This window comes from Phaseolus vulgaris, chromosome 2, assembly GCF_000499845.2.
Source record: "Phaseolus vulgaris cultivar G19833 chromosome 2, P. vulgaris v2.0, whole genome shotgun sequence".
Classification (NCBI taxonomy): Eukaryota; Viridiplantae; Streptophyta; class Magnoliopsida; order Fabales; family Fabaceae; genus Phaseolus; species Phaseolus vulgaris.
In genome coordinates, this window is record NC_023758.2 from 20,232,307 (window position 1) to 20,258,158 (window position 25,852).

At 34.0% G+C, this 25,852-nt stretch overlaps 1 protein-coding gene across 2 annotated transcripts; it reads right to left on the bottom strand.

Moving 5' to 3' along the window:
* Positions 1-17,263: 17,263 nt before the first annotated feature.
* LOC137810875 (sulfiredoxin, chloroplastic/mitochondrial) lies at positions 17,264-20,181 on the bottom strand. Of its 2 annotated transcripts, none has more exons than XM_068612357.1 (5): positions 19,797-20,181; positions 19,537-19,706; positions 17,864-17,897; positions 17,612-17,705; positions 17,264-17,530 (listed from the first exon to the last, which is right to left on the bottom strand). In XM_068612357.1, the coding sequence occupies exons 1-5, from the start codon at positions 19,867-19,869 to the stop codon at positions 17,515-17,517; spliced, it is 387 nt and encodes a 128-aa protein (XP_068468458.1). In that variant the 5' UTR covers positions 19,870-20,181; the 3' UTR covers positions 17,264-17,514. The 2 variants fall into 2 exon arrangements, with proteins under 2 accessions (XP_068468458.1, XP_068468459.1); XM_068612358.1 differs by having other exon boundaries at positions 19,537-19,694; positions 19,797-19,953.
* Positions 20,182-25,852: the final 5,671 nt, after the last annotated feature.

The window sequence follows — 25,852 nt, forward strand, 5'->3', positions numbered from 1 at the left end:
TACAAGTAAGAACTTAAATATAAAAAAGAAAAGGAACCAAAGGAGCAAGAAAACAAACACATAAAACTGCACTCAAATAAAAATCAAGAAACCAAAATTATCAACATAAGGACTACATAGAATTGATAACATTTTTGTTGAAACATGACTATGACAAAAGTTATAAGGATTCAAAAATAAAAATGACACAAACACAATGTATTAAGAACAAGAAAACAACAAGAAATACCCAAAAATAAACCTAAAACAGAAAGGTAAAGACAAGAATATATAGTTCTTGAATTAAAAGTGCCAAAAAACAACTCAACACACAAGAACACACCTAAGACTCATGATACCACATGATATGAACCCAAGAACATGATATGGATATGATATGAATTCAACATAAGTTGGAACATGAATAGGCACCTTTAGAATTGGATCAAGATTCTTTACCCATTCAAGAACTTAATCAAGAACACAAGAACCAAGTCAAACTCACTTAGAAACCCATCAAGAACAACAAATCCCTGGATAGAAACTCAAGAACACAACATATAGCATATATACTTATGGAGGTCGTGACCAAAATAGAAAGAACAACCAATTTTCACCGATTAAAATTGAATATAAGTGCAGAAAATGAAAGAGGACATCATAAGGAAGAGATTGAACCGATTGAAAGTGAAAATAAACAAGTAGAACAAAAATGGGTAATTTGGAAAATGAAGGGAAAATAGACGTATGTGGATGAAGCTCTTGGAATTGTGCACGCCACTTGAAGGATGCTTGGCTTCAAGATGAGTGTTGTTGCCGCCACTTGAGAGCCCAAGAATTCACTCAAGATAAGACTAGAAGAGAAGAAGACACAAGTCTCTCTCAATCACTCACCAATTTGGTAGAGGTTCTTTACTCTAAAAAATCAATCTTATTATTTCAAAGAGCCATGCACCCCTATATATAGGAGGTGGTGACCGGTTCTACAAGTCAAGAGAAGAGTGAAAAGTCATCTTCTAGCTCCTTCCAAGTCATTCTAGCGCCTAAAGAGAGAAGGAGTGTGAAAAGGCACTCTTCTAGTCCCATACTACCAACACTAGCGCCTAAGGTGCTATACAAAGGAGGTGTCTTTTAGGTTTCCCTCTTTAGCACATCCTAAAGCTATTCTATATTATTTACAAATTTATACAAAAGAAACTACAAAGAAAGATATTAATTGGAGCCCATTCTTGAATGCTTGTAGTCTTCTTTTAGGTTTGGTCCTCTCTTTATTTAATTTCTTCTTTACTTTTTAGAAGACTAGAAGGAAGAACTTTAAATGCTTGGGTGGATGGCCTCTTCCTCCATTAGTGAAATCCTCTTCTACTTGATTGTCGAGTCATTATCACAGTATAAAAGAGATGGTTGCTCAAAAGGAACTTTGAAATCTTGAAGAAGATAAGTTAACCATTGAACTTCACATGTATCAATGGTAATTTCCCTGTATTCAACTTCACAGGAATTCTTTGATATTGTTCCTTTCTTCTTTGATTTCCAAGATATGAGGGAATTCCCTAGATACACATTAAACCAGTCACTGATTGTCTTGAAACACTACAAGTGCCACAATCACTATCACAAAAGGCTTTTAAACGAGTAGAAATGTTAGAAGAGAAAAATAAACCAAGACTCGAAGCTCCTTTAATATATTTGAGAATTCAAATTTTGCACTATAGTGAACAATTGCAGGCTTGGTACGAAATTGAAAAAGTTTTTGCACAGAAAAGGTTATGTCAGGTCGAGTATTAATGAGATACATAAGCCTTCCATAAAATCTTATGTAGGCTTGAACATCTATGAAAGGAACATTTCATGTAGAAGATAATTTTGTATGATTATCAATTGGAGTAAGTGCAGGCTTGCAGGCTAAAAGACCTATATTTGTTAACAATTCCAATGCATATTTGCTTTGATTCATCATTATCCCTTTCTTACTTCTTGCTATTTCAAGACGAAGAAAATATCTTAAATCCCTAAGATCCTTAATCTTGAATGTTTGATTCACTCAATCTTCTCTTTATTTTCCTTCCAATATCATCCACATACACCAATAATGTTGTAAATGATCCTTTAGAAGAATTAATGAACAAGGAATGATCATTCATAGATTGATTATATCGCACAAAAATAAAAAAGGACGACAATTTGGCAAACCACTCTATGTTGGCTTGCTTAAGGCCATATAAGGCTTTTTTTTTTTAATTTACAAACTTGTCCTGGATGAATAGAAGTCAATCTAAGAGGAGCAACCATGTATACATTTGTTGAACAAGATGTTTTGATGCATCCAAATCTGTGTGGAAAGCTTGAAGACCATGTTGCCTTGTGTGTGTGTTGTCTAGTAGTTTTTGACTTATTAATTCACACCTTGTATTGATTCAAGCTCACTTGGTTCTTTATCTCTTAAAAAGAAGTTTTTTCTAAAAACCTGTGAAATTTCAACCCATTGAATTGTCCAAACAACTGGTTGTTTGACACTTAGTGGTTTTCAAAATGATTTCGAAAAACTTTGCTTTGTTTTGTCTTTTCTGTTAAATTGAAACAACCGGTTATTTCGATAAAAACAACCTGTTATTTCTTATGAAAACCTTAACAAAAAATTTATTTCAATTTGTTGTTTTTATAACAGAATTTTGTTAAGAATTTGAAACTATTTTAAATGATTCCAATTGCTTTTGATTTATCATCTAATATCTTTGACCACTTGCTTAAGTCTATATAAAGGCTGTTTGATATTCTTTTCAAGACCTTTTGCAAGAGTTCAAAAGCTTTGGATCATCACTTGAGTATGGAATAAGACTAGGTCTTTGTACACTTCTATTCTTCTACTTTGTTTAGCCCATATGTGTTCTATTCTCTTCACTTTGAACACTATAATTCTGTGTGTTTGGTGTAAAGCAGTTTCAGAAAAGGGTTTCTGAAAACTGTGGTGTTTCCAAGGAGTGGTGTGTGTTCTTGAGGGGTTCAAGATCATCACTCTTGGTGTGTGTTTTGTAATCTAGGTTTGATTACATAATGAATTCTTAGTGGTTAGTTGAGGTCTAGATGTAACTCTTGGTTAAGAGTGAACCAGTATAAATATCGTTGTGTGATTCTCTCTATCTCTTCTCTTTTATATTGTTTTTAACATTGTTCTTTCTCTGTTGATATAAACAACCTGTTGTTTCGTGAAAACAACCAGTTGAATTTCTTTAAAGAACATTAAAACTGAACTTTTATCAAGTTGAATAGAAAATCAATTGGTTAATTTTTCAGAAATTTTCACTTTACTTCCAAGCTTTGTGAAAATTTTGTGAAAACAATCCACCCCCTATTGTTTAGGCCACTAATTCTAGCAATTGGCATCAGGAGTTGAGTTCTTGAAAGTTACTCAAGTTTCGACCCTAAAACCTTTTTAAAAATGGCTTAGAAACTACCCTTTGGGGAGGGTGCTTCTATAAACAGGTCACCTGTGTTTTGTGGATTGAACTATTAATTTTGGAAAGTAAGAATGAAAATTTGTGTTGAATCAATTGATAGAGGAATCTGGGATGCTGTCACAAATGACCCTTTTGTATCTAAGCTTGAAAAAGATTATGCTTTTATTGGAAAAAACTTAGTCCTATTGGATTGAGATTGAAAATAAAAAAAGCTTAATATGATTGCATTGCCAAGAATATTATCACTTTTGATTTGAATTTAGGTGATGTGGGACATCCTTAAAGTTACCTATGAATGCACAACTGATGTGAAGAAGGCAAAGAAGCATGCCTTGATCCAAGAATATGAAATGTTCAGAATGATGAAAGGGGAAACCATCTCGGATGTGCAGAAGAGATTTATTCACATAATAAATCACCTCATTAGCCTTGGCAAAATCTTTGAAAGGAACAAGTTGAACATCAAGATCCTCAAATGCTTAGATAGATCTTGGAAACCAAAGGTCACTCCTATTTCAGAATCCAAGGATTTGACTACATTGACCACTGCCTCCTTGTTTGGAAAGCTAAAAGAGCATGAGATTAAAATGAACCGACTTAATGACCAAGAAAATGAAGAAAAGCATGTGAAAAGCATTGCTTTAAGAGCTGTAGGTCAAAAAGGTAATCAAGACTCAAGTGAGTGCAGTGATACTTAGACTCTCAACCTGCTCATAAGAAAGTTTGGCAAGTTCTTGAAGAAGAACAACATGGACAAAAATCAACCATCAAACAGGTACAATAGTAAGAAAGTCAATGAATTTAATTCTACAAACTATACTTGTTTTGGATGTGGTAAACAAGGTCACATCAAGGCTGATTGTCCAAACAATGAGAGCAAAGAGAAAGGGGCTAACAAGAAGTTTGAAAAGAGAGGCAAAGCAAGAAGAGCCTACATAGCTTGGAAAGACAATGATGACTCATCCTTAATTTCATCATCAAAGGAAGATGAAGAAGCCAATTTGTGTTTGATGGAAAAAAAACATTCAAAAACCATCAGTGTAAGTTATAACACTTCTGTGAATTTTGAAAAATATAGTCAACTTCTTGATGCCTTCAAAAGAAACTCACAAGGAAGCTAACAGGCTGGCCCTATTGAATAACCGATTCAAAGGGTTAAACAACTGGTTTGAAAATAGAGTCAAGACCTTAGAAGAAGAGTTGAGAGCAATTCAAAAACTAATTTTGAAAACCTAGAAATGATTTATCAAAACTCTTCTTGTAAGTGTATTCAGTCAAGCTTTTGTGAAAATTGTGATTCCCTTCAAAAGAAGGTTCACTATCTTTTATAAACTGTAGACAAGTTTTCCAAAGACCAATCCAATCTTGAAACTATTCTTGCTTTTCAAAAATGTGTTTTTGGTAAGGCTAAACTGGAATTTAATCAAACGGCAAGAACAAACCTTTTGCAAAACCTTTCTCAAGTTTCTTTGAAAACAAACTGTTGTTTTGTCGAAACAACCAACTAAAATGTGCTTTTATTGCATGAAAATGGGCCACACTGTTAAATTATGCAAAGTTAGGATGTTTTCTATTCCTAAAGGTCTTTTGAAATGGGTTTCTAAGATTTCTAAGGTTTCTACTAACATCATTGGACCCACATTCATAAGGGGACCAAATCTTGCTTCTTAACCTTTTCTTGTAGGTATCCTTGGCAGCCAAGAAACATCTTGAGTTTAAAGAATACTACTCAAACATCTGCAATTTTCAATTGTATGTCTTGCAGGGCTCTTTGAAAGTGAAAAGACATCCTTGACACATGCATAGTGGTTGCTCAAAAGAGAAACTTCAAGAATAAAAAAGAGTATGTATGTTTTCATTTCTCAACTTATGTAAGTGTCCCACGTGACCATATGAACATCTCAAAGTATTCTCTTGGTTGAATCTATTGAGGTTATCTCTATGCAAAGGTATGAGCAAATTACGTACTGCATTTTTTCATCACTTTGGAAGATTTTTTTAGTTATAGAAAACTTTCACTTTGTTGTCACAGTAAAACAATCGTTTGAAAGCTCGAAACAACCTGTTGTTTGCCTCTGACACCTCTGAGTAAACCCGCCATGACTGCTTATGCATGGTTACAACTGTTTCTACTTTTCAAAACTGATTGTTGGTCAAATATGCAATAAATGTGCCTCAGAATCTGATCATAAGGGAATATATTATGTTTCTTTATTGGAAATTCAAGTTTTCTTGTGAAGGGTCATGCGTAATAAAATTTCAATCAAGACTTTTTCTGCTGGGACTGACACACTGCCTTTTTTCACTGCTGAAAATTCTTTTTCATTGGAAAAACAACTCATTAAAAGCCAATTTATCTTAGGGCAGCTTTTTTCGTTATATATATGTGTGTGATTTCAACAGAATATTTCATTGAAACAACTTGTTTTTTTTCTGCACCTTCACTTGAAATTGTTTTTCCACTACATCTTCATACATTCATTTGTGCATCATGGCCTCTTCATGCCCCTCACCAAAGAGAAAGAAATCATGTGCTGTCAAAAGGGTTGACATCTTGAAAATTGGTTTTCGGATGGCAATGAGAAAATTGATTTTTTTTTTTGCATGATTCAAGTAGAAAAGTCATCAATAATCCAAAGTTGATATGCTTCAACTGGTTAAAGGAGCAGAATCTCAAAGAGGTGAGGAAGGCCTTGAAAGATTAGAAGCTAAGAAGGTTTCTTGGGATTTCTGGAAACACTTATCCAGATCTTGTAAAGGTATTATACACAAATCTACTTATTGATGATGATAACATGTATTCACATGTCAAAAGGGTAAATATGAAGATCACTCCTGCTCTGTGGACTATAATCACTGGACTAAAATACATAGGGATAAGGATCAACAAAGGGAACATAGGTAATGTGGAGGACTTCTGTTGATCAAGTGCTTTGAAGAATTCAAATTGTGCTTTGAAGAATCCAAACCCTTTGTGCTCGATGCAAGGCTGTGTTGCTGCTGTGTTTTGGGAGGGATCTGGGTAGTTTTATATGTAACCCACTCCTTTGTTGAATCTAAAGCTGACGTGTTTTAAATCCTTTTTAAAATAAAGTGTTTTTCAAACTAAGTGAAAAACAACCTGTTGTTTTGTCGAATCAACCAGTTGTTTTACTCTTAGGAGTTTTTGAAAAGGTTGAAAATTGTTTGAGTTTGGTTGACTCAACTGCCAAACCAAACAATCGTTTGTTTCGTGGTTTCAACCAATTGTTTCTTTGAAAATCCTAACAGAATTTTGTTTTGATGGTTGAATGAGATTTAAATGATTTCCAACTGAATACGCTCCTTCATTGAATGCTTTGACCAATCTTTGGAAAATATAAATAGTTTGTTTATGTTTTCAAACAAGTAAGAGAAACATATTTGATTTTTTTTATTTGTGAAAAAGTTGATTCAAGATTTGAACATTCACATCAAAGCTTTAGGTTTTCTAAGAGAGTGGAATAGGATTGCATTTGTATTGATTTTAGATTCTTATGTAAACAAGTGTAATCTCTTCTCAACCTTCTGTATTTCTAGTACGAGTGTTATGTGCTCTTGAGGGGATCAAGATCAATACTCTTGGTGTGTGAATTGCCAAAGTGAGTGTGTTTCTTGAAGGGTTCAGGGTCACTGCTTTGGTGGATTGTGTGTTGTAATCTGGTTTGATTACTTAGTGGATTATCCAGTGGTTTTCTGAGGAATGGATGTATCTCTTGGTTTAAGAGTGAACCAGTATAAACTGTTGGTGTATCATTCTCTTACCCTTAAACTCATTTACATTATGTTTTTAGTTTTTACTGGTATAAACAACCGATTGTTTTTTTGTTGCTTTGTTGTTTTATTGATCTTGTTCTTGACTAACCTGATTTCTCTTCGGGATTCATACAAAAAATTTTGTTAAAGCTTAAAATGTTTCAAAAACCCCTCTTAAACTATTCACCCCCTCTCGTTTAAGGCCATATATTCTAACAACTGGCATCAAGAGCTTGGTACTTGAAAAATATTCAAGTTTGATCCTAAAATCCTTTTTTCTATGGCTGGAAAACTACCTTTTGAGGAGGGTGCTTCAATTATCAAACCACCTTTGTTTTGTGGTTTGAATTATAAGTATTGGGAAGCTATAATGAAAATCTTTGTTGAATCCATTGATCAGGGAATTTGGGATGCAATTTAAAATGGCCCTTTCATTCCTAAGATTAAAAAGAGTGGATCTTTTATTAAAAAACCTTGGTCCCAATGGACTAATGAAGAAAGTGAAAAGGCCAAGTTTGATTGCATTGCCAAGAATATCATAACTTCTGCTTTGACTTCAGATGAATTTTTCAGGATCTCACAATGTGCATCGGCTAAGGAAATGTGTGATACTCTAGAAGTCACCCATGAAGGAACAAATGATGTGAAGAGAGCTAGGAAACATACTCTAATACAAGAGTATGAGATGTTTAGAATGGTCAAGGGAGAATCAATTGCTGAAGTACAAAAGAGATTCACTCACATCATCAACCATCTAATGAGTCTTGGAAAAACCTTTGATAAAGAGGAGCTAAACATCAAGATTCTCAAGTGTCTTGATAGATCTTGGAAACCAAAGGTAACTGCAATCTCTGAATCAAAAGACTTGACATCCTTGATTACAACTTCCTTGTTTGGTAAGCTTAGAGAACATGAGTTGGAAATGAATAGACTCAATGTTCAAGAAAGTGAGGATAAGCATGTAAGGAACATTTCTTTGAAAGCTGGCAAGCACAAGAAGAAGCAAGATTCAAGTGATGAAAGTTAGGAAGAAAATCTAAGCTTGTTGTCCAAAAAGTTCAGAAAATTCTTGAAGAGAAATCGCAACAAAGAAGCCAACAAAGAAAGGTATGGAAACAAGAAAACTAGTAATTTCAATTCTAACAATTATACTTGCTTTGGTTGTGGTGAACAAGGGCATATAAAAGTTGATTGCGCAAATAAAGAAAGCAATGAAAAGAAGTCAAGCAATAAGGAAAAGAGAGGGAAATCAAAAAGAGCATATATTGCTTGGGATGAAAACGAAGTCTCCTCATAAAGTGAAGATGAAAAAGCCAATCTTTGTTTAATAGCAGAAGGAGATGATGATTTAAGCAGCTCAAGCAGTGTAAGTTCTTGTGTTTCCTTAAGTGCTGAAAATTATAGCCAACTTCTTCAAGCTTTTAAAGAAACTCATGAAGAAGCTAACCGATTGGCTCTCTCAAACAATCGATTGATAGGGTTGAATAATTGGCTTGAAAATAGAGTCAAGACACTTGAAGAAGAACTGGAAAAATCAAAAAATGATTTTGAAAACCTTGAAATGCATTGCAAAAATCTTCTTGCAAGTGTGACTCTTTTGTTTGTGAAAATTGTGAAAACCTTGAAAATAAAGTTCATTATCTTATTATAACTGTGATAAGCTTTCAAAGGGTAAATCGGATCCAACTTTGAGAATGTCTTGCATCTCAAAATTGTGTTTTTGGAAAAGCAGGATTAGGTTTTAATCCACAGAACAAGCAAGATAAGTTTTCAAAGTCTTTTTTAAAACTGCCAGGAAAACAACCGATTGTTAAGTCGAAACAACCGATTGTTACATGCTTTTATTGCATGAAAAGAGACCACTCAGTTAGATTTTTTAAAATCAAGAAATATTCAGTTCCTAAAGGTATTTTACAATGGATTCCCAAAGGTTGTGAGGTTTCAAATGATAAAGATAAATCAAAAGGACCTACATTTGTAAGGGGACCAAATCTTGCTGTTTGAATTCATTTTGATGCAGGGATACTAGAGAAACATGAAGTCCTGAGTTATTTGATCAAGTCCTTGGAAGAAAAGAAGTGTGGCTGGAACTAAATTAAGGGTGTGTATCAGCCCAAGATGTCTTGAAAGGCAAAAAGAAGCATTCTTGATCACAAACAATGACTCATTGAAGGAACTTCATAAAAGGATAAGACCTTCCATATCTTTGTTTTTCAATTTATAAATTCATGCATTCTATCTTTTGCAGATTCAAAATTCGGGTTTCCTACACAAATTTGAAGTTTGAAGGTAACAATCTTGTTTCTCATGTTAAGGGGGTAGATATGGAGATTACCCATGATGTATGGGCTGCTGTAACTGGTTTAAAATATGTTGGGCTGAGAATGAATAAAGGAAATATTGGTGTGGTGGAAAACTTCAACAAAGTTCAGTACTATAGAAGTTGTTTGAAAAATCCTCAAACTCAAATAAGAACTTTTTCTGTTGGAGGTTTGAAGTTAAATGAAAGGTTGTTAGCTCTCATTGTTATATGGATTTTAACACTTAGAGGAAGCAACCATTCTGTTTTAACTGAGGAAGATCTTGTCTATATCTATTGCATCATGAACAAAGTCAAGATCAATTGGATTCATATCATCAAGGAGCATATGCAAAAAGAAATGAGGTTAAGTGATTACCATTATCCTTATGTTGTCTTGATTTATAAGTTTTTACTCTATTTTGAAGTGAATCTTGAGGATGAAACATCTGAGTTGGTGAAATCAACTCTTGAAGTGAACAATGGTTCACTAAGCAAGATGGGTTTCACCAAGATCAATGGAAGATGGGTAAGCAAGAATGCTGGACATGGTGGTTCCTCAAGTGTTGCTCAAGCTGAAAATGATGACGAAGATCAATAAGGTGTTGATATGAATGTTCAAGATGTAGAACAACCTGCAACTGAATTTGGTGCTGGGACAAGTGCTGGACATCAAGGAGATGGGACTCCCTCAATGTCTTCCTTTGAAAGATACATGGTGGATAGGCTTGATGGCTTTGCGAAAAATCAAAGGAATCTTCATGATCTTTGTGTCTCAAACTTTCAGAACTTTGATAACAGATTCCAGAGTATGGACACTCGCTTTCAGACCCTTGATGAACAGATTGAAGCTGTTCAGAATCAGATTTTTGAGCTACAGTATGGAAAGGAAGACTGAAGAAAAACAACCGATTGATCTCTCGAAACAACCAATTGTTTTGTCAATCTGTCAAAGCTTTGTTGCTATTTCTTTCTATATTTTGTTTTTTCTGGAACAATTCTATTTTCTCTCTTTCTAAAGTCTATTTGTGAAGACAAATAGGGGGAGATTATTTGGTTTTTGTGTTGTTCTTAAACTCTGCCAAACTCTATTTGTTTGAATGTTTATTATTCTACTATTGTTGTTGATGTTTAGAGTTTGTTTTTGGCTTGCTGTTTATGCTGGTTTTTATGCTCTAAGGTTTATGTAGAAAACTAGTTAATGTTATATTCTAACCTGCTGTTAAAGATGCTCTGGTTTGCATAAGTTTTGCCTTGCAGGTGCTGCTTCAGATTCAAACAAAGTCCAACACAAGCAACCAGGGATTTGTCTTCATCAAATAGGGGGAGATTGTTGATCAAGAGTGATCAAGTGCTTTGAAGAATTCAAATTGTGCTTTGAAGAATCCAAACCCTTTGTGCTTGATGGAAGGCTGTGTTGCTGCTGTGTTTTGGGAGGGATCTGGGTAGTTTTATATGTAATCCACTCCTTTGTTGAATCTAAAGTTAATGTGTTTTAAATCCTTTTTAAAATAAAGTGTTTTTCAAACTAAGTGAAAAACAACCTGTTGTTTTGTCGAATCAACCGGTTGTTTTACTCTTAGGAGTTTTTGAAAAGGTTGAAAATTGTTTGAGTTTGGTTGACTCAACTACCAAACCAAACAATCAGTTTTTTCGTGGTTTCAACCGATTGTTTCTTTGAAAATCCTAACAGAATTTTGTGTCGATGGTTGAATGAGATTTAAATGATTTCCAACTGAATACGCTCCTTCATTAAATGTTTTGACCATTGAAAAATATAAATAGTTTGTTTATGTTTTCAAACAAGTAAGAGAAACAGATTTGAGTTTTTCAGTTGTGAAAAAGTAGATTCAAGATTTGAACATTCACATCAAAGCTTTGGGTTTTCTAATAGAGTGGAATAGGTTTGCATTTGTATTGATTTTAGATTCTTATGTAAACAAGTGTAATCTCTTCTCAACCTTCTGTATTTCTGGTGTTGTGTTGCCAAGGAGTGTTGTGTGCTCTTGAGGGGATCAAGATCAATACTCTTGGTGTGTGAATTGCCAAAGTGAGTGTGTTTCTTGAAGGGTTCAAGGTCGCTGCTTTGGTGGATTGCGTGTTGTAATCTGGTTTGATTACTTAGTGGATTATCCAGTGGTTTTCTGGGGACTAGATGTAGCTCTTGGTTTAAGAGTGAACCAGTATAAACTGTTGGTGTATCTTTCTCTTACCCTTAAACTCATTTTCATTATGTTTTTAGCTTTTACTGGTATAAACAATCGATTGTTTCGTAGAAACAACCGATTATTTTTCTGTTGCTTTGTTGTTTTATCAATCTTGTTCTTGGCTAACTTGATTTCTATTTTGGATTCATACAAAGAATTTTGTTAAAACTTAAGTTTCAAAAACCCGTCTTAAACAATTCACCCCCCGTCTCGTTTAAGGCCATATATTCTAACAACTTTAACAAAATTCAATTCTATGTGAGATGTCTCGAAAATCCTCACTTGAGAGTGAATGGTTTTTCTATAGGTGCTTTAAAATTGAATGAGAGGATTATTGCCTTCACTGTCACATGGATGTTAACTCCAAGGGTAAGTAATCATGTTGTTCTTATTGAAGAAGACCTTGTCCTAATCTACTGCATAATGAAGAACATCAAAGTAAATTGGATTCATGTCTTCAAGGAGCATATGAAAAATTCTATAAGGTTAAGTGATTATTATTTCCCTTATGTTGTTCTTATATCTAAATTTTTTCAATATTTTGAAATTAATCTTGATGAAGAATTGTCAGAGATAGTAAAACCATCTCATGAAATCAATAATGGGTCACTTAACAAGATAGGATTCACCAAAATTGGTGAAAAATGGGTTATCAAAGAGGAAGAACATGTGGGTCCTTCTCAAAAAGATCAAACCGGAACAAATGATGGACACCAATCTGCACCAAATGTTAGGAATCAATATGGACATGAACAAGAAGAACAAGGCACTGGAAATCCAAATGAACAAGCTGTTGATGAAACCTATGAAGTTAGTCCAAGTGCTTGAAATGCAGATGAATATGTTATGCATGCACTTGTGAGTTATGATCCACCCATCGATTCTGGGATTCCTATGTCACAATTTAAAAGCATGATGATCAATTGCTTGGACAACATGGCCAGTGATAAAAGGAACCACTATGAGTTATGTGCTTTCAGGTTTCAGTATATAGATGAGCAAATTAAAGTTGTGCAAACCTAGTTCTTTGAATTCTAATATGGGAAGGATGATTGAAAGTTCAAATTATCACTTTCTACTTCTGATTTACATTTTATGCTTTCTGTGTTGTTGGGCTGTCATATTTTCAATTTTGTTTTATGCTCCTTGATCTATTCTCTTTGTCTATTTGTGAAGACAAATAGGGGGAGAAATTAGTGGTTCATTTGGTTGTAATTTTGGCTACACTATGGTATATTTAATTTTGGATAATTTGTTGCACTGCCACACTCTGATCACACTTTGATTATGTTGCACATACTCTGGTTCTTCTACTGCTATCAAACTGGTTTTTCTTCTTATGGGTTATGTAGAAACTGGTTTTGAGTGTGCTTGGCAAAACGGTTTTATCCTTCTGCTATACTTGCTTTGTATGGTGCACAATTCTGTTTTGCAGGACCTCTCAAGTTCAAAAACTACAACAAAAACAAACCAGGGATTTGTCTTCATCAAATAGGGGGAGATTGTTGAACAATATGCTTTGATGCCTCCAAATCTGTGTGGAAAACTTGAAGACCCTGCTGCCTTGTGTGTGTGTGTTGTCTAGTAGTTTTTTACTTGTTAATTCACACCTTGTATTGATCCAAGCCCATTTGATTCTTTATATCTTTGAAAAGAAGTGTTATCTACAAAGCTGTAAAATTTCAACCTGTTGAATTGTCGAAAGAACTAGTTGTTTGACACTTAGTGATGGTGTTTTCCTTCATGATCGATTGGAATCCTTGGATTATTTAGATGATTGGCGGAATCTAATGGATGAAGTAGACAAGGATGGCTCCAATGGAGCTATGGTTTCCTAAAGGTGCATGAAAGGTAGGGAGAGTGAATTGTTGGTCCATATCACTTGGAGAGGTAAAGAAGAAGATCAAGGTGTCAATCCTAGAGAGGTCTAAATAAGGGAGTGAGAAAGCTTGAAAACTTGGGCAACAATTCACTCATATATTGATATTAGAAAAATGAGAGTCAAGCACCCCATTATATAATGTTGAGGTCCGGCCAATGTACAAGGAAAAAAGTGGGAAAATGTAAACAAATTAAGTTTGAATTAGGCGCTTAAAATGAGCTCATAATGTAAGCATGACTAGGTGTGCTTCATGTGACTCCTTTAGGTCTAAATGAGCGACCTAAGTTAATTAGGAGTCTTCTAGAAACCCTTTTTAGATGCCTAATTTCAACCCTAATTCGATTTAAGAAAAATTACAAGTAAAATTCCTATTATACTTTTAGCCAAAAAAATAAATTATACTTTAGAAATTTTACACTAGGTTATGGCATTTTTTAACATGTATAAGAGAGTGTCTCTGACATCAGTAACAGAGTCTCAGTCTTCTTGTATCTTCCTTGTCATTGACCTAGTGGTTGGTCCTGAGCCTGGTCTTCTTCCATCACTTAGTGGCTTTTAAAATGATTTTGAAAAACTTGGCTTTATTTTGTCTTTTCTGTCAAACTGAAACAACCTATTATTTCGATAAAACAACCTGATATTTTTTATGAAAACCTAAACAAAAAATTTATTTTAATCTGTTGTTTTGGAAAACAATCTGTTGTGTTTATAACATAATTCTATTAAGAGTTTGAAATTGTTTTTAAATGATTCCAACTACTTTTGATTTATGGTCTAACAACTTTGACCACTTTCTTAAGTCTATATAAAGGTTGTTTGATAATCTTTTCAAGAGCCTAAGAAAGAGAGATTATTAAAAACATTTTTCAAGAGTTCAAGAGCTTTGGATCATCACTTGTGTGTGGAATAGGACTAGGTCTTTGTACATTTTTGTTCTTCTACTTTCTATAGCCCAAGTGTATTATATTCTCTTCACTAGGATGATGAGAAATGTGGCCTTTAGCATATTTTTGTTATATTGTGTGGGCTTTAGCATCGACCTACCCCACACATAAATAATTTTTATTAATTTGCGTGGACTTTAGTGTTAGTCTAGTTCACGTATATTTTTTTGCATGGACATTAGCGTCAGTCTAGCCCACACTTCATAAATATTAAAATAGTTTGTGTCACCTTAGCATCAGTCTTACCCACACTACTTGCGTCCCTTCCAAGATCAACACTAAGTGAACTAACTTCCAAGGTTTTAGCATTCGTTGTTAAACTGACGCACTACCCATGCTTGGGCGACGGTTTTTTCACTTTTGTGTTCGCTTTTGACCAACTTTAATATTTACTTTTCTTGTGGTGAACATTTTTAATCTTTTAATTTCTCAAGTTTTTTTCCACTTACCAGGCCGAAGTTGTGCATGAGTGACATGACATTAGTTGTATTCTTTTATACTGAAATCGTGTCTGGGTGGTAGGAGTTTACTTAACCTTAAATTCAAAACTTAATCAAAGTCACGACTTCTATTTAGAACCATTTGAACCAAGGTCATGGATAATTGATACGACTTCTATGTTGACTAGTGTCTAAAGTGAAGTCGTGTGTCTTTAGCATGACTTCTTGAGAATAAAATTGTGCATCAATAACATGACTTACTCAATCCTATAATAAAAAATTCTACCTATTTACATGATAAACAAAAAGAATTGCACAATTCTAATAAAAAACCGTCAAGGAACTCAATTACATCCACATTGAAATTTAATATAGTGAAAAACCGCCAAGAAAATTCACTTATACATATATATTGAAAAGTAATATAGAACCTATTACACCTTATAAACGCTTGATGGATGAACAACTAAAGTGAATATGAAAAGTAACTGCAAAAAAAACACTTTGAATCAATTGAAATTAACACAAACATCATGATGAGATGATTAGTAAAATAAAATTGAAATAAGACAATTAAGAACACCATATGAACAACACGAAATTAAAGTGAAGAAAATTAGGATAAAAAAACACTTTATTTTTTAAAAAACCAAAACTTTAGATTCCAAATGATAGATCATCCGGTTGTAACTGAGGACGAATAATGCACCAAAAAACAACCATACACGAATGAAGAAGTCGTCCTATAAGGCACGACTTTAGTATTTGGTTTTCCGTTTCAAATAACTGAAAAAGTGTCATTATATTATATACATATATACAGTAAGAAGAGCTCATCATGCATGTGTTGTACGTAGGTGCTGCTCTTAAAAACATTTGAATAGTATGCTGAGAATCTCGTCCTACAAATTTTATGGATGAATAGTGTTCTTCTTATACATCAAATCAAATTCAGTGCACATATTTCAATAATTTATTTCAAATTTCAATTATTGTTGCACTGCCTGTTGCGTTTTAGTAGAGATAGTAGGACTACCTTTTAATGCTATTATTACTATTGCTGCTGGTATAGGACGTTGGTGGTAATGACATTAGTAGTGGAGGTAGTAATTGAGTTTTTATAGGATTAACTTTCAAAAATAAAAAGGTTATAAACCAACATTTGTTTATGCATAAGTTAAAAGTAAAACTTTATAAAAGTTATGAGAAAACTTCGGCAAATTAAAGTATGTGCATGTACCGGTATGAGCAAGGCCGACCCCTAGTCAACCTGACCGAGGCTTAGTCAACCTCATCGAGATCAAGAGAGCCGGCCGAAACCTGAGAGACTTGGCCGAACGACGAGGTCGACGACCCACCTGGCCGAGATCTTAGAAGACCTGTCCGAGACAACCGAGATCAGGGAAATCTGGCCGATGGCCGACTCATACCTGAGGACTTGGCCGACGGCCAACCCAGATTACCATTAACGCTCAAACCAAGGTCAGTGAAGTTAATCCATCGTTAAGAATTAGGTAATGCAACCCTAAGTGGTATCCACCTCGATAAACGGGCCCAACAAGGTAAGTCCATTAGAATAATATAAATAGCACACATCCCAAGGAATAAGGTATGTCATTTATTACTGTTCACCTACCTGAGAGCTGACCACCCGCTTTACTGTCTTGAGCATCGGAGTGCCTTCGCAGGTACCCCCACCATCCGGTGTTCACCCGAGACCGAGTGTCGAAGGAGAAGCAGGAGGACGAGAGGAATCCCAACTCATCAGCCAGTAACCTGACCGACCGAAGGAAGAAGAAGACTTCAACAGTTCTTTAAGTCTCATCTCCCTAGCAGTAACAGTGCATAAACTAATTTTGAGGTATGAAAAACTAATTCAACTTCTCTTCTTTTATTCCTCTTATAAATGTTTATGAAAAAATTAGTCTAAACATGTCACTCGTAAAATAACGAGTGTGTAAAAAAAAAAATCAGAACTTTACAAAGAGTGTTTTAAAGAGAAAAAGTTAGTTAACAAATGAAAATTGTATTACAAATTCAAGATGCATTGTTATTTTAACTAGAAAGATTCATTTAAGGATAAGTTTGTAATCCCCATTAATGTTATAGTGAAAGTTTAACTGACATTCGTTCCTTGACTTTAACCTCATTAGAGAGGGTTTCCCATTCTTAATAATTGATTTAAGAGTACAGACCTCAAGGCCTTATATATTATGGAGACATTTTTAGCTAAATATGTTCACAACGTTGTTTGCTTTAGATTTTTATGCAAGAGAAGGGTAATAGATGACGCTTGATGATGTTTATTCTTCCTAACTTTGTTATCCTTTTGATAGTGCTATCCTACAAAGAACTTGAGGAAGCTATAACAGATACAACATAACAAACACAGAGTAGGAGAAATAAGATATATATCATTTGCAATGTCCACAGGAATCACAATGCCTTGAGAGAAAAAGGACACTTCTTTGTTGTGTCCTGTCATTGCTAATCGTCATGTACCAACTTTGAATGATAAGATGATCACATGCTTAGCGCAGATGGTGCCTGCACGATCCAAACGAAAACCAATAAACAGAGACAATGAGTCTGAGTCACAAACTTTACAAAACAGTTCACCTAACCTACCTTAGAGTCTCTTTTGTACCACGGCGTATTTTGCAACGGATGGTGGGGAGTCCAAGGCGCTGGTGAGCCTCATAGCGATGACAGCCAGAGAAACCTATAAACCACAGACAATGGACATATTAAGGTTTTTCATGAAAACATAGTAATTTGTTGTTGATGGTAGAATCTTATAATTTTAACTGTGAGCAGCATGACCAGGTAATATGGTAATAAAATTATAAGATTCCACAAACAATCCAGAAAAGCACATACCATAAAAGACTCCATCAACCTCCAGGACATCAATCTGCATCACTTAAAAGAAACTTGAATTAACAGTTCAGCAATATATTTTCATGAACCAGAAATTTATTTAATAATACTTGTATTGTAGTCAGTGCAGGCATGCCATCTGTTACTGATGTTGAATTTTGGTTACTTTCCCCACTTTCTTGAGAATAATAGTACTAAAAATCAACCAAGCTTTGATAATAACTATACGCAATTCCACTCAATAAATTTTAAGAGACGCATTCTCTCTTATTGTCCTCTAAATTGAATCTAAGCTTAATATGGTTGTCTGAAGCCAAACAAGATCAATACCAAATCGTTGAAATTATATTTTTTTTTGTAAAAGTCATTATCTGGTGAAAGTTCTCTTAGACAAAGTAGACGCTTAATGTATCAAGTAATCATCATAAAGGACCAATTCTGTCAGAAATACAAGAATTGGAATCTAAATGTTTTAGTATTGTTGTCTCAACTAACCCTCAGTCATCACAAATACACAATATAAAAGAAAAATGGCTGTAATGTAACTATGAATGTTTGCATCGATTGCTCAACTCCTAAAAGAAATCTGACTTTGAAAGAGAGAGGATCTTGATAGCTCCTAAAGGCTCTATATATGGCTACAAAGAAAGACATGTCTTAATGAAAAAAAAAGTAAGGAAAAATGGAAAACTCTTTCTTGAAGCAAAGGAAACAAATGAAGGGATGAATAGAGGTGAAAACAAGGCTCCTTGTTGTTAGTTAAGACTCCATGTCTATATGGTTCTCTGTCCCTCACATTTAGAATCTTAGATAATATATTTTAACATTCCTGTCTCCATATATTAGTGTATATTGAAAGGGTTCCGTGTTCCCTGCCATATCTACCTACTGAAGTTAATTTACTGTTATGACTTGTAAGTCATAAGAATAATAGCTACTTCGGATTCAGAAAAGCAAAATACTTAATCCCTAAAAGAAATATCCCATTTTATTAACAGGATTTGCTAGCATCATATAATTTTTTAATAATTTAAAAACAGTATTTTCTTCCTTTGAACAAAAATTAATATATGGAAAACATTGCATATTTCATAATGACTTGTTAGATTACATTTTTCCTTTCTATATATGCCAGTGTTCAACCCTGAGAAAGATCAGAATGAGTAAATGAAGTTCAAACACCTCTTTCATAGTTACAACACGCAAACATATGCTCACCAGCACTTTCATGTTCCTCCTTTTTATCTAAAAAAAACACTCATTTTAGGTACAGAATCAATAACATTTCGAAAAGTGGCTTCACTGTCCTAATTGCCACAGATAATAGCCCATGAATAGTTTGGAGTGGGAACGCAGATACTTCCATTCCAAATTCCACTGAAAAATCGTTCCAACAAATCCATAAAAATCGTTTTAGGTTGGTTTCTTTGTACTCACAGACCAAACCTTCTCAATAACAAAGCTTGAAGACCAAACAAAGAAGCAATTTAAGCACATAAATCCAATGCAAACTACATCCAATAGATCCTCAAAACACATAAAAGCCAACACCCCTACCTTCACTTTCCCATAAACCCAAAAAAGGCATACCCCATAAGCAGAAACAGTACATAAACTCCAAAAGCAATGACAGAGATTTTAAAATAAATCAGCAAAAGGGATCAAGTGGTTACAGGCACTTGAAGACCAATTTCCTTGATACTATCCATTAATTCCTTAACTTTGTTTGGATCATTTGCTCTAGTCCTCATCAAAGGCCTTCTAATCTTATCTATAGGAATTTCCAATATCACAGGACCTCCACCCCCACCACTACTGCTTCCAGAACCACCTGGTGGAGCTCCTAAATATTTAAATAAACCATATGAAATTGAAACAAAGAGAACAAAAACGCAATTTCAATTGAAAGAAAGAAATAGATGGAGTATTGCACCGTTGGGGTTGTACGAAGCAAACAAAGTGAAACTCTTCAAAGTATTTGGAACCTGCAGAACAAAATTTGCCATTTTTCTTCTTCTTCTTCTTCTTAACAAGTTTTTTCTTTTTTTTCTCTTACGGTTCTAAATATATAGTCAAAATGGTGAGAACCGGAGAACATGATGATGGCTATCACCATACAAGCATGGCCCACCAAAATTTAACGACCAAGATTGTTCTTTTCAAGCTATATGGAAGACCCTTCTACATGGAATTTGCTTTACAAATTGGTGAGAAGTTTTCCCTTAAAAATTGATTTATCACAATTTTCAACTTCACTGGGAACCATGGCAGCATCGCTTCTTTCTCTCATGGACGTGTAGAACACTAGCTATTCTGGCATTGAGGTTAAGCTTCCTATTATATTTATAAATAAACTACTTGTTTCTAATTTAGATTATTAATGATAAATTTGTTATGATGTATATAATATTTATATAAAAATTACATCTGCTTTTGGAATCTACCTCTCACTTCCAAAAAATAACAATATTAAAATTAACATATAATTTAGATTTAATAAATTCATACCTATAATTGATAATGTATTTTAAAAAATGATATTTTAATATAAATGTTGACAAAGAAAAATTGGCATTTATGTAAATTTTCTTATACATATCTTTAATTAAAATTTAATTTGACTGGTCTCTAAAATATGGCACAGAGTCCAATTTTTCATTTGTATTAAAAAACATTAAAATTTTCAGATCAATAAATTAAAAAAATATATTATATTCTCGATTCCTTTAAGGAAAACAGATAAAACGTCGTAAAAATATTCATACTCTACCAGAAGTATGCCATAATATCAAAATATTTTTATTTCAAACTAATACATTATTTCTAAATTATTTTTTACGTACATATAATTATTGTTACCACTAATTTTCTAAGAATAATAAAATAATTTAACTTTATCTAAAATTAATAAAATAAATAAAATAAAACTATTATTTTACTTATTAAGAATAAAATATTGTAAAAACTTATTTATTAAATTTTAGTACTTTGTTTAAAGTTCGTGTAGGTTGAACTACATTAGTCAATTTCCAATCATGTGAGTTTGAATATTGAAACGAGTTTTGAATGATTGCCACGAGTTTTGAATGATTGGGCTATACACTTTTTTATCAATTTTAGCATTATTAGTATATTTTATTTTATAGTTTGGTCTACATTTCTTTGTTTGTGTTGTGGTTGTAAATTATTTTGGTATTTTGATGCTTTATTATCATTTGTTGAAAATTCCAGAAAGAAGAGGACGAAGCTCAAACTCAAAGTACGAAGAAAATGTGAAATAATCTAGGAACAATCACAAATTCATGATTTTTAAAAGAGTTGTAAGTTTCTTATGCCAACTATCCCCCATTCTTATATGTTTAAGTTTTTCAGCAACCATCATAGATTTGCTTTCGAGTAGATATTAGTCAGGTTTTCTATTGGAAAATTTTTGAACAAAAAAGTCGTACTGTTACATATTCATGATTACTCTTTTTTTTTTTGCATTTCGTTAATCTGTGTATTATGAAATTGTGATTGAAGTATGTGATTAGATGGAAGAGAATGACTCAACAAGAGGAGTCGTAGACACTGTCACAGTAATCAATATCTCTCTATGTGAGTTTCGATTTGTCAAACTCTAATTTGATCTTTATCTTTTGAAATTGTGATTGAAGCATGAGTAAAGAGATGAGAAGGAATAAACAAGAGGAGTCATATGGTACATGAAATATCGTGTTCTTTGTTTGTGTTGTGTTGTAGTTCTAATTATTGTATTGATTCATTTTAGTGTTATGATGTTTCATTATCATTTATTGAAAATTTAAAGAAGAATAAGAATTAATGCCTGAGACTCAGGGGAAGGACGAAAATGCACAATAGGAAGTTTGGTTTTTTTAAAGTGTTCGAGGTGACATTAGAATTACATAACCTTTCAAAAAACAAAAAGGTGTGCACTTCCACATCCACAACAATTGATAACTCTCTATGTGCATTTCAATTTGTGAATCCCTAATTTTCCCTTTGTCTTATGAAATTGTGATTAAAGTTTGTGACTAAAGGGAAGAAGGAGTCAACAAAATGAGTCGTAGGCAACGTCACAACAATCGATAACTCTCTCTATATGCATTTCGATTTTCCAAACCCTAATTTTCCCTTTGTCTTCTGAAATTATGATTGAAACATGTGACTAGAGGGATAATAACTCAACAAAAGGATCCATAAGGTACGTGAAAACCGCAGTCTTCATTTTTGTTGTGTTGTAGTTCTAATTATTGTACTGATTCATTTTGGCGCTCTAATGTTTCATTATCATTTATTGAAATTTTCAAGAAGAAGAAGAATCAACGTCTCAGACTCAAAGAAGGAAGAAAATGCACAATAGGAAGTGATGCAACATTGTTATGGAGTTTTGGAGAGGACTAATGGCAATAAAGAAAGACTTGAAGGAGAATGGGTGATGTATGATGTATCGAAAATGGGTTTGGGAAGGAAGAGGAATGGGCATGTGAGTTTAGGTGCAAGGTGTTAGAAAAGATGGCTTTAAACTAGAGGAGGGGTGAATTGTTTAAAGGGGTTTTCGCAAACATTTCAAAGCTAGAATGAATTTATTTCAGAGACCAATTGATTCAGCAATTCAGTTAGCCAAAACAGCAATCAAAAACTGTAGTACTAGAAAAAACTATCGGTTGTTTCTTCGAAACAATCGGTTGTTTATACCAGCAAACAACAAACAAACTGAAATTAAAGAGTTAGAGATAGAGAGATTGTACACAGTAGTTTATACTGGTTCACTCCAAACTAGAGCTACATCCAGTCTTCTCTGAAACCCTGAGGATATCCACTAAGCAATCACCACTTGATCACTTACACCACAACCAAGAGAATGACCTTGAAAACCTCAAGAAACACACTCTCCTTGGCCAACACTAAGATTGCTGATCTTGAACACCTCAAGAACACACAACCAAGCTCAGCAAAACACACAAACGAATTGTTCAGCAGCTTACAAAGATTACACTTGTTACAGATGAATATCTGAAATCAATACAAGTAGAATCCTATTCCAGCACCTTGATCAATCTCTAAAAACTTAAGCAATCTCATAACTCTTTGAAAAACTTTGTCTCAATATTCTTATTTCTTAAAAACAGTTTTTCTGAAATTATACAAAGATATTGTTTGTTATCAAATCTTAACAAACTCTTAATTGCATTTAAAATAGATTGGTCAAAGCATTTAATGACTGGAGCGTATTCAGTTAAAGCATTTAAAGCTCAGTCAAAGAAAACAGTTTTTCTGTTATGGTTACAAAACAAACAATCGGTTGTTTCCTCGAATCAATCGGTTGTTTTGTTACTTAACAGTTTTAACCATTCAAAAACAGTTTTCAAACTTTCTCAAAACACCTAAGTGTAAACAAAATAATCGGTTGTTTCAACTTAGTTTGAAAAACATTTTACTTTGATAAAGATTGAGATGCTAATTGCTTGAGATTCAATCTAAGGGTGGATTACAACATTAAACTACCCCAGAACAAAGCTTAAACCAATACAGCAACAACAAGCAAAGCAGAGGCTTCAACATCCTTCAAAGGATTTGGATTCTTCAAAACATTGAACACCACTTGGTTCAACAATCTCCCTCTATTTGATGAAGACAAATCCCTGATGCTTGTGTTGTACCTGATTAAATCTGAAGCAATTCCTGCAATAGAACTTTGAGCAATAAATTGAACTTCTGATATTCTGTTAGCATGCAGATAAACATTTAAAGCTTAAAACAGTTAATATCAGAACCAACCAAAATACATATTACCCCAAACTGTTTTTAACAACTTGAAAAAAACAGAAACTTAAACAAACTGGAAACACAACATATATCTCCCCCTATTTGTCTTCACAAATAGACAAAGATAAGATATAAAACAAGATATTGTTTCCATTACATCAGAATAAACTAGCAACAGCAGAAGGAAAGAAATTTTAAAACCAGAAAAGAACAGCCAAAAACAATCGATTGTTTTGATGACCAATTAGTTGTTTTTCCTTCATTCTTCTTCATCAGCAAACTGAAGATCAAATAGGGGGAGAGCTGATTCTGGACAGCTTCAATCTGTTCATCCAGAGTCATAAACCTTGCATCCATGTTGTCAAACCTTGTGTCAATCCTCTGGAAATTACTAACACAAAGATCATGGAGGCTCCTTTGATTTTCAGCAAAGCTATCTAGCCTATCCATCATTTGTCTTTCAAAAGGTGACATGGTTGACATTCTTTCTCTTTGAAGCAACACTAGGCCCTGCATCTTTAAAATTTCCAGTTGGATCTTCATGTAGAACATCCATATCAGCAGGTTCATCTTGTTCAAGATGAGCAGCACCACTAGATGAGGCACCATGATCATTATCCTTACTTATCCACTTTCCACCTACTTTTGTAAAGCCCATCTTGTTGAGTGATCCATTGTTCAACTCTTGAGTTGACTTGACCAGCTCAGAAGTTTCATCTTCAAGATTAACTTCAAAATAGAGTAGAAACTTAGATATTAAAACAGCATAGGGATAGTGGTAATCGCCTAACCTCATGGCTTTTTGCATATGTTCTTTGATTATGTGAATCCAATTGATCTTCACTTTCTTGGTGATGCAGAAGATGTAAACCAGATCTTCTTCAGTCAACACAGAGTGATTACTCCCCCTTGGAGTTAGAATCCAAGTTACAATGAGAGCAAGCAACCTCTCATCAAGCTTCAAACCTCCAACCAAGCATGTGCTAACTTGAGATTGATTGTTCTTCAAGCAACTTTTGTAGAACTGGATTTTGTTAAAATCTTCCACCACACCAAGGTTTCCCTTGTTGATTCTCAGACCAGAGAACTTAAGCCCAGCAACAGCAGCCCAAACCTCATGAGTTATCTCCATTTCCACACCTTTCACATGAGAAACTAGATTGTTTCCCTCAAACTTCAAGTTGGTGTAGAATACCCTCACCAAATCTGGATAGATGTTCCCTTTTAGCTCCAGAAATTTTCTGACTGATTGGTCCTTGAGAAGCCTCCTCACTTTGTCAAGCTTTTGACTTTTCAGCCAATCAAAGCACACAACCTTGGGGTTGTTTATCTTCTTGACACTTGTTTCATACCTATACTTCTCAATGAGATCGGTGTCACCAGAAAACCAGCTTTCAAGCCTTCCTCCAGACCTTACAGCTCTGGTTTTGACTCTTTTAGTGGTGGGAGGGGTTGATTCCATGACAGCAGAGACGAAAACTCACTTCACAAAAATTTTGCAAGAGATGTTGCAATTGGTTGTTCTTGTTGGAAGAAATCTGCACCTGATTTTATAGCAGTAAGTGAATCAAATTGAATTTAATTTTATTCAATGGGTACCTGATTTTCAGAGAGAGGACTTGACTCTGTTCTGCACAGAAAATGTCAGAAAAAGCTTAAAATCACATGGTCTTCACATGTGATCTTTGACTAGTCATTAAGACTCTTGAATTTCCAAGATTTTGGAATATATTCCTTTATGACTATTGTAACTTCTTTCTGAACATGCTCAGCTTTCAACACAGATCTTTTGACCAAGATTCTCCCTTTGAAATTGATCTTCAACGGCTAGAAATTCAAAAAGAACAATTAAATCAATTTCTTCACAGTGCTGTCAGACTCAAAACAATCGGTTGTTTCGAAGAAACAATCGGTTGTTTTTCTGCAGCAATTAAAAAAAACTTGATTTTGAAAATTTTAACCATAAACAGAAACAGATTAAAGCACATGACATTGATTAAAAGAAAATTAATCACAAGAAAGAACTTTGAAACAGAAATTGAGAACAAATAAAGGAAGGTTTTATCCTTGTGTTGTTTCTTCAATGAGCCAATTGCTTGTTGATCAAGAAAACTTCTTTTCACTGTTTTGATCTTTTGCATAGCATTGATTCAGCTTCAATGACTGCCTTTTTCTTCAACAGCTTGATCAGATGGCTCAATTCTTCTTTTTCTCTTTATT

Coding starts and splice junctions, on each gene's coding strand:
- LOC137810875 (XM_068612357.1), bottom strand. CDS start 19,869: ATGGCAAATTTTGTTCTGCAGGTTCCAAATACTTTGAAGAGTTTCACT. Junction 17,898..19,536: donor AAATTGGTCTTCAAGTGCCT/GTAACCACTTGA, acceptor TAAGTGATGCAG/ATTGATGTCCTGGAGGTTGA. Junction 17,706..17,863: donor GGTTGATGGAGTCTTTTATG/GTATGTGCTTTT, acceptor TGTGGTTTATAG/GTTTCTCTGGCTGTCATCGC.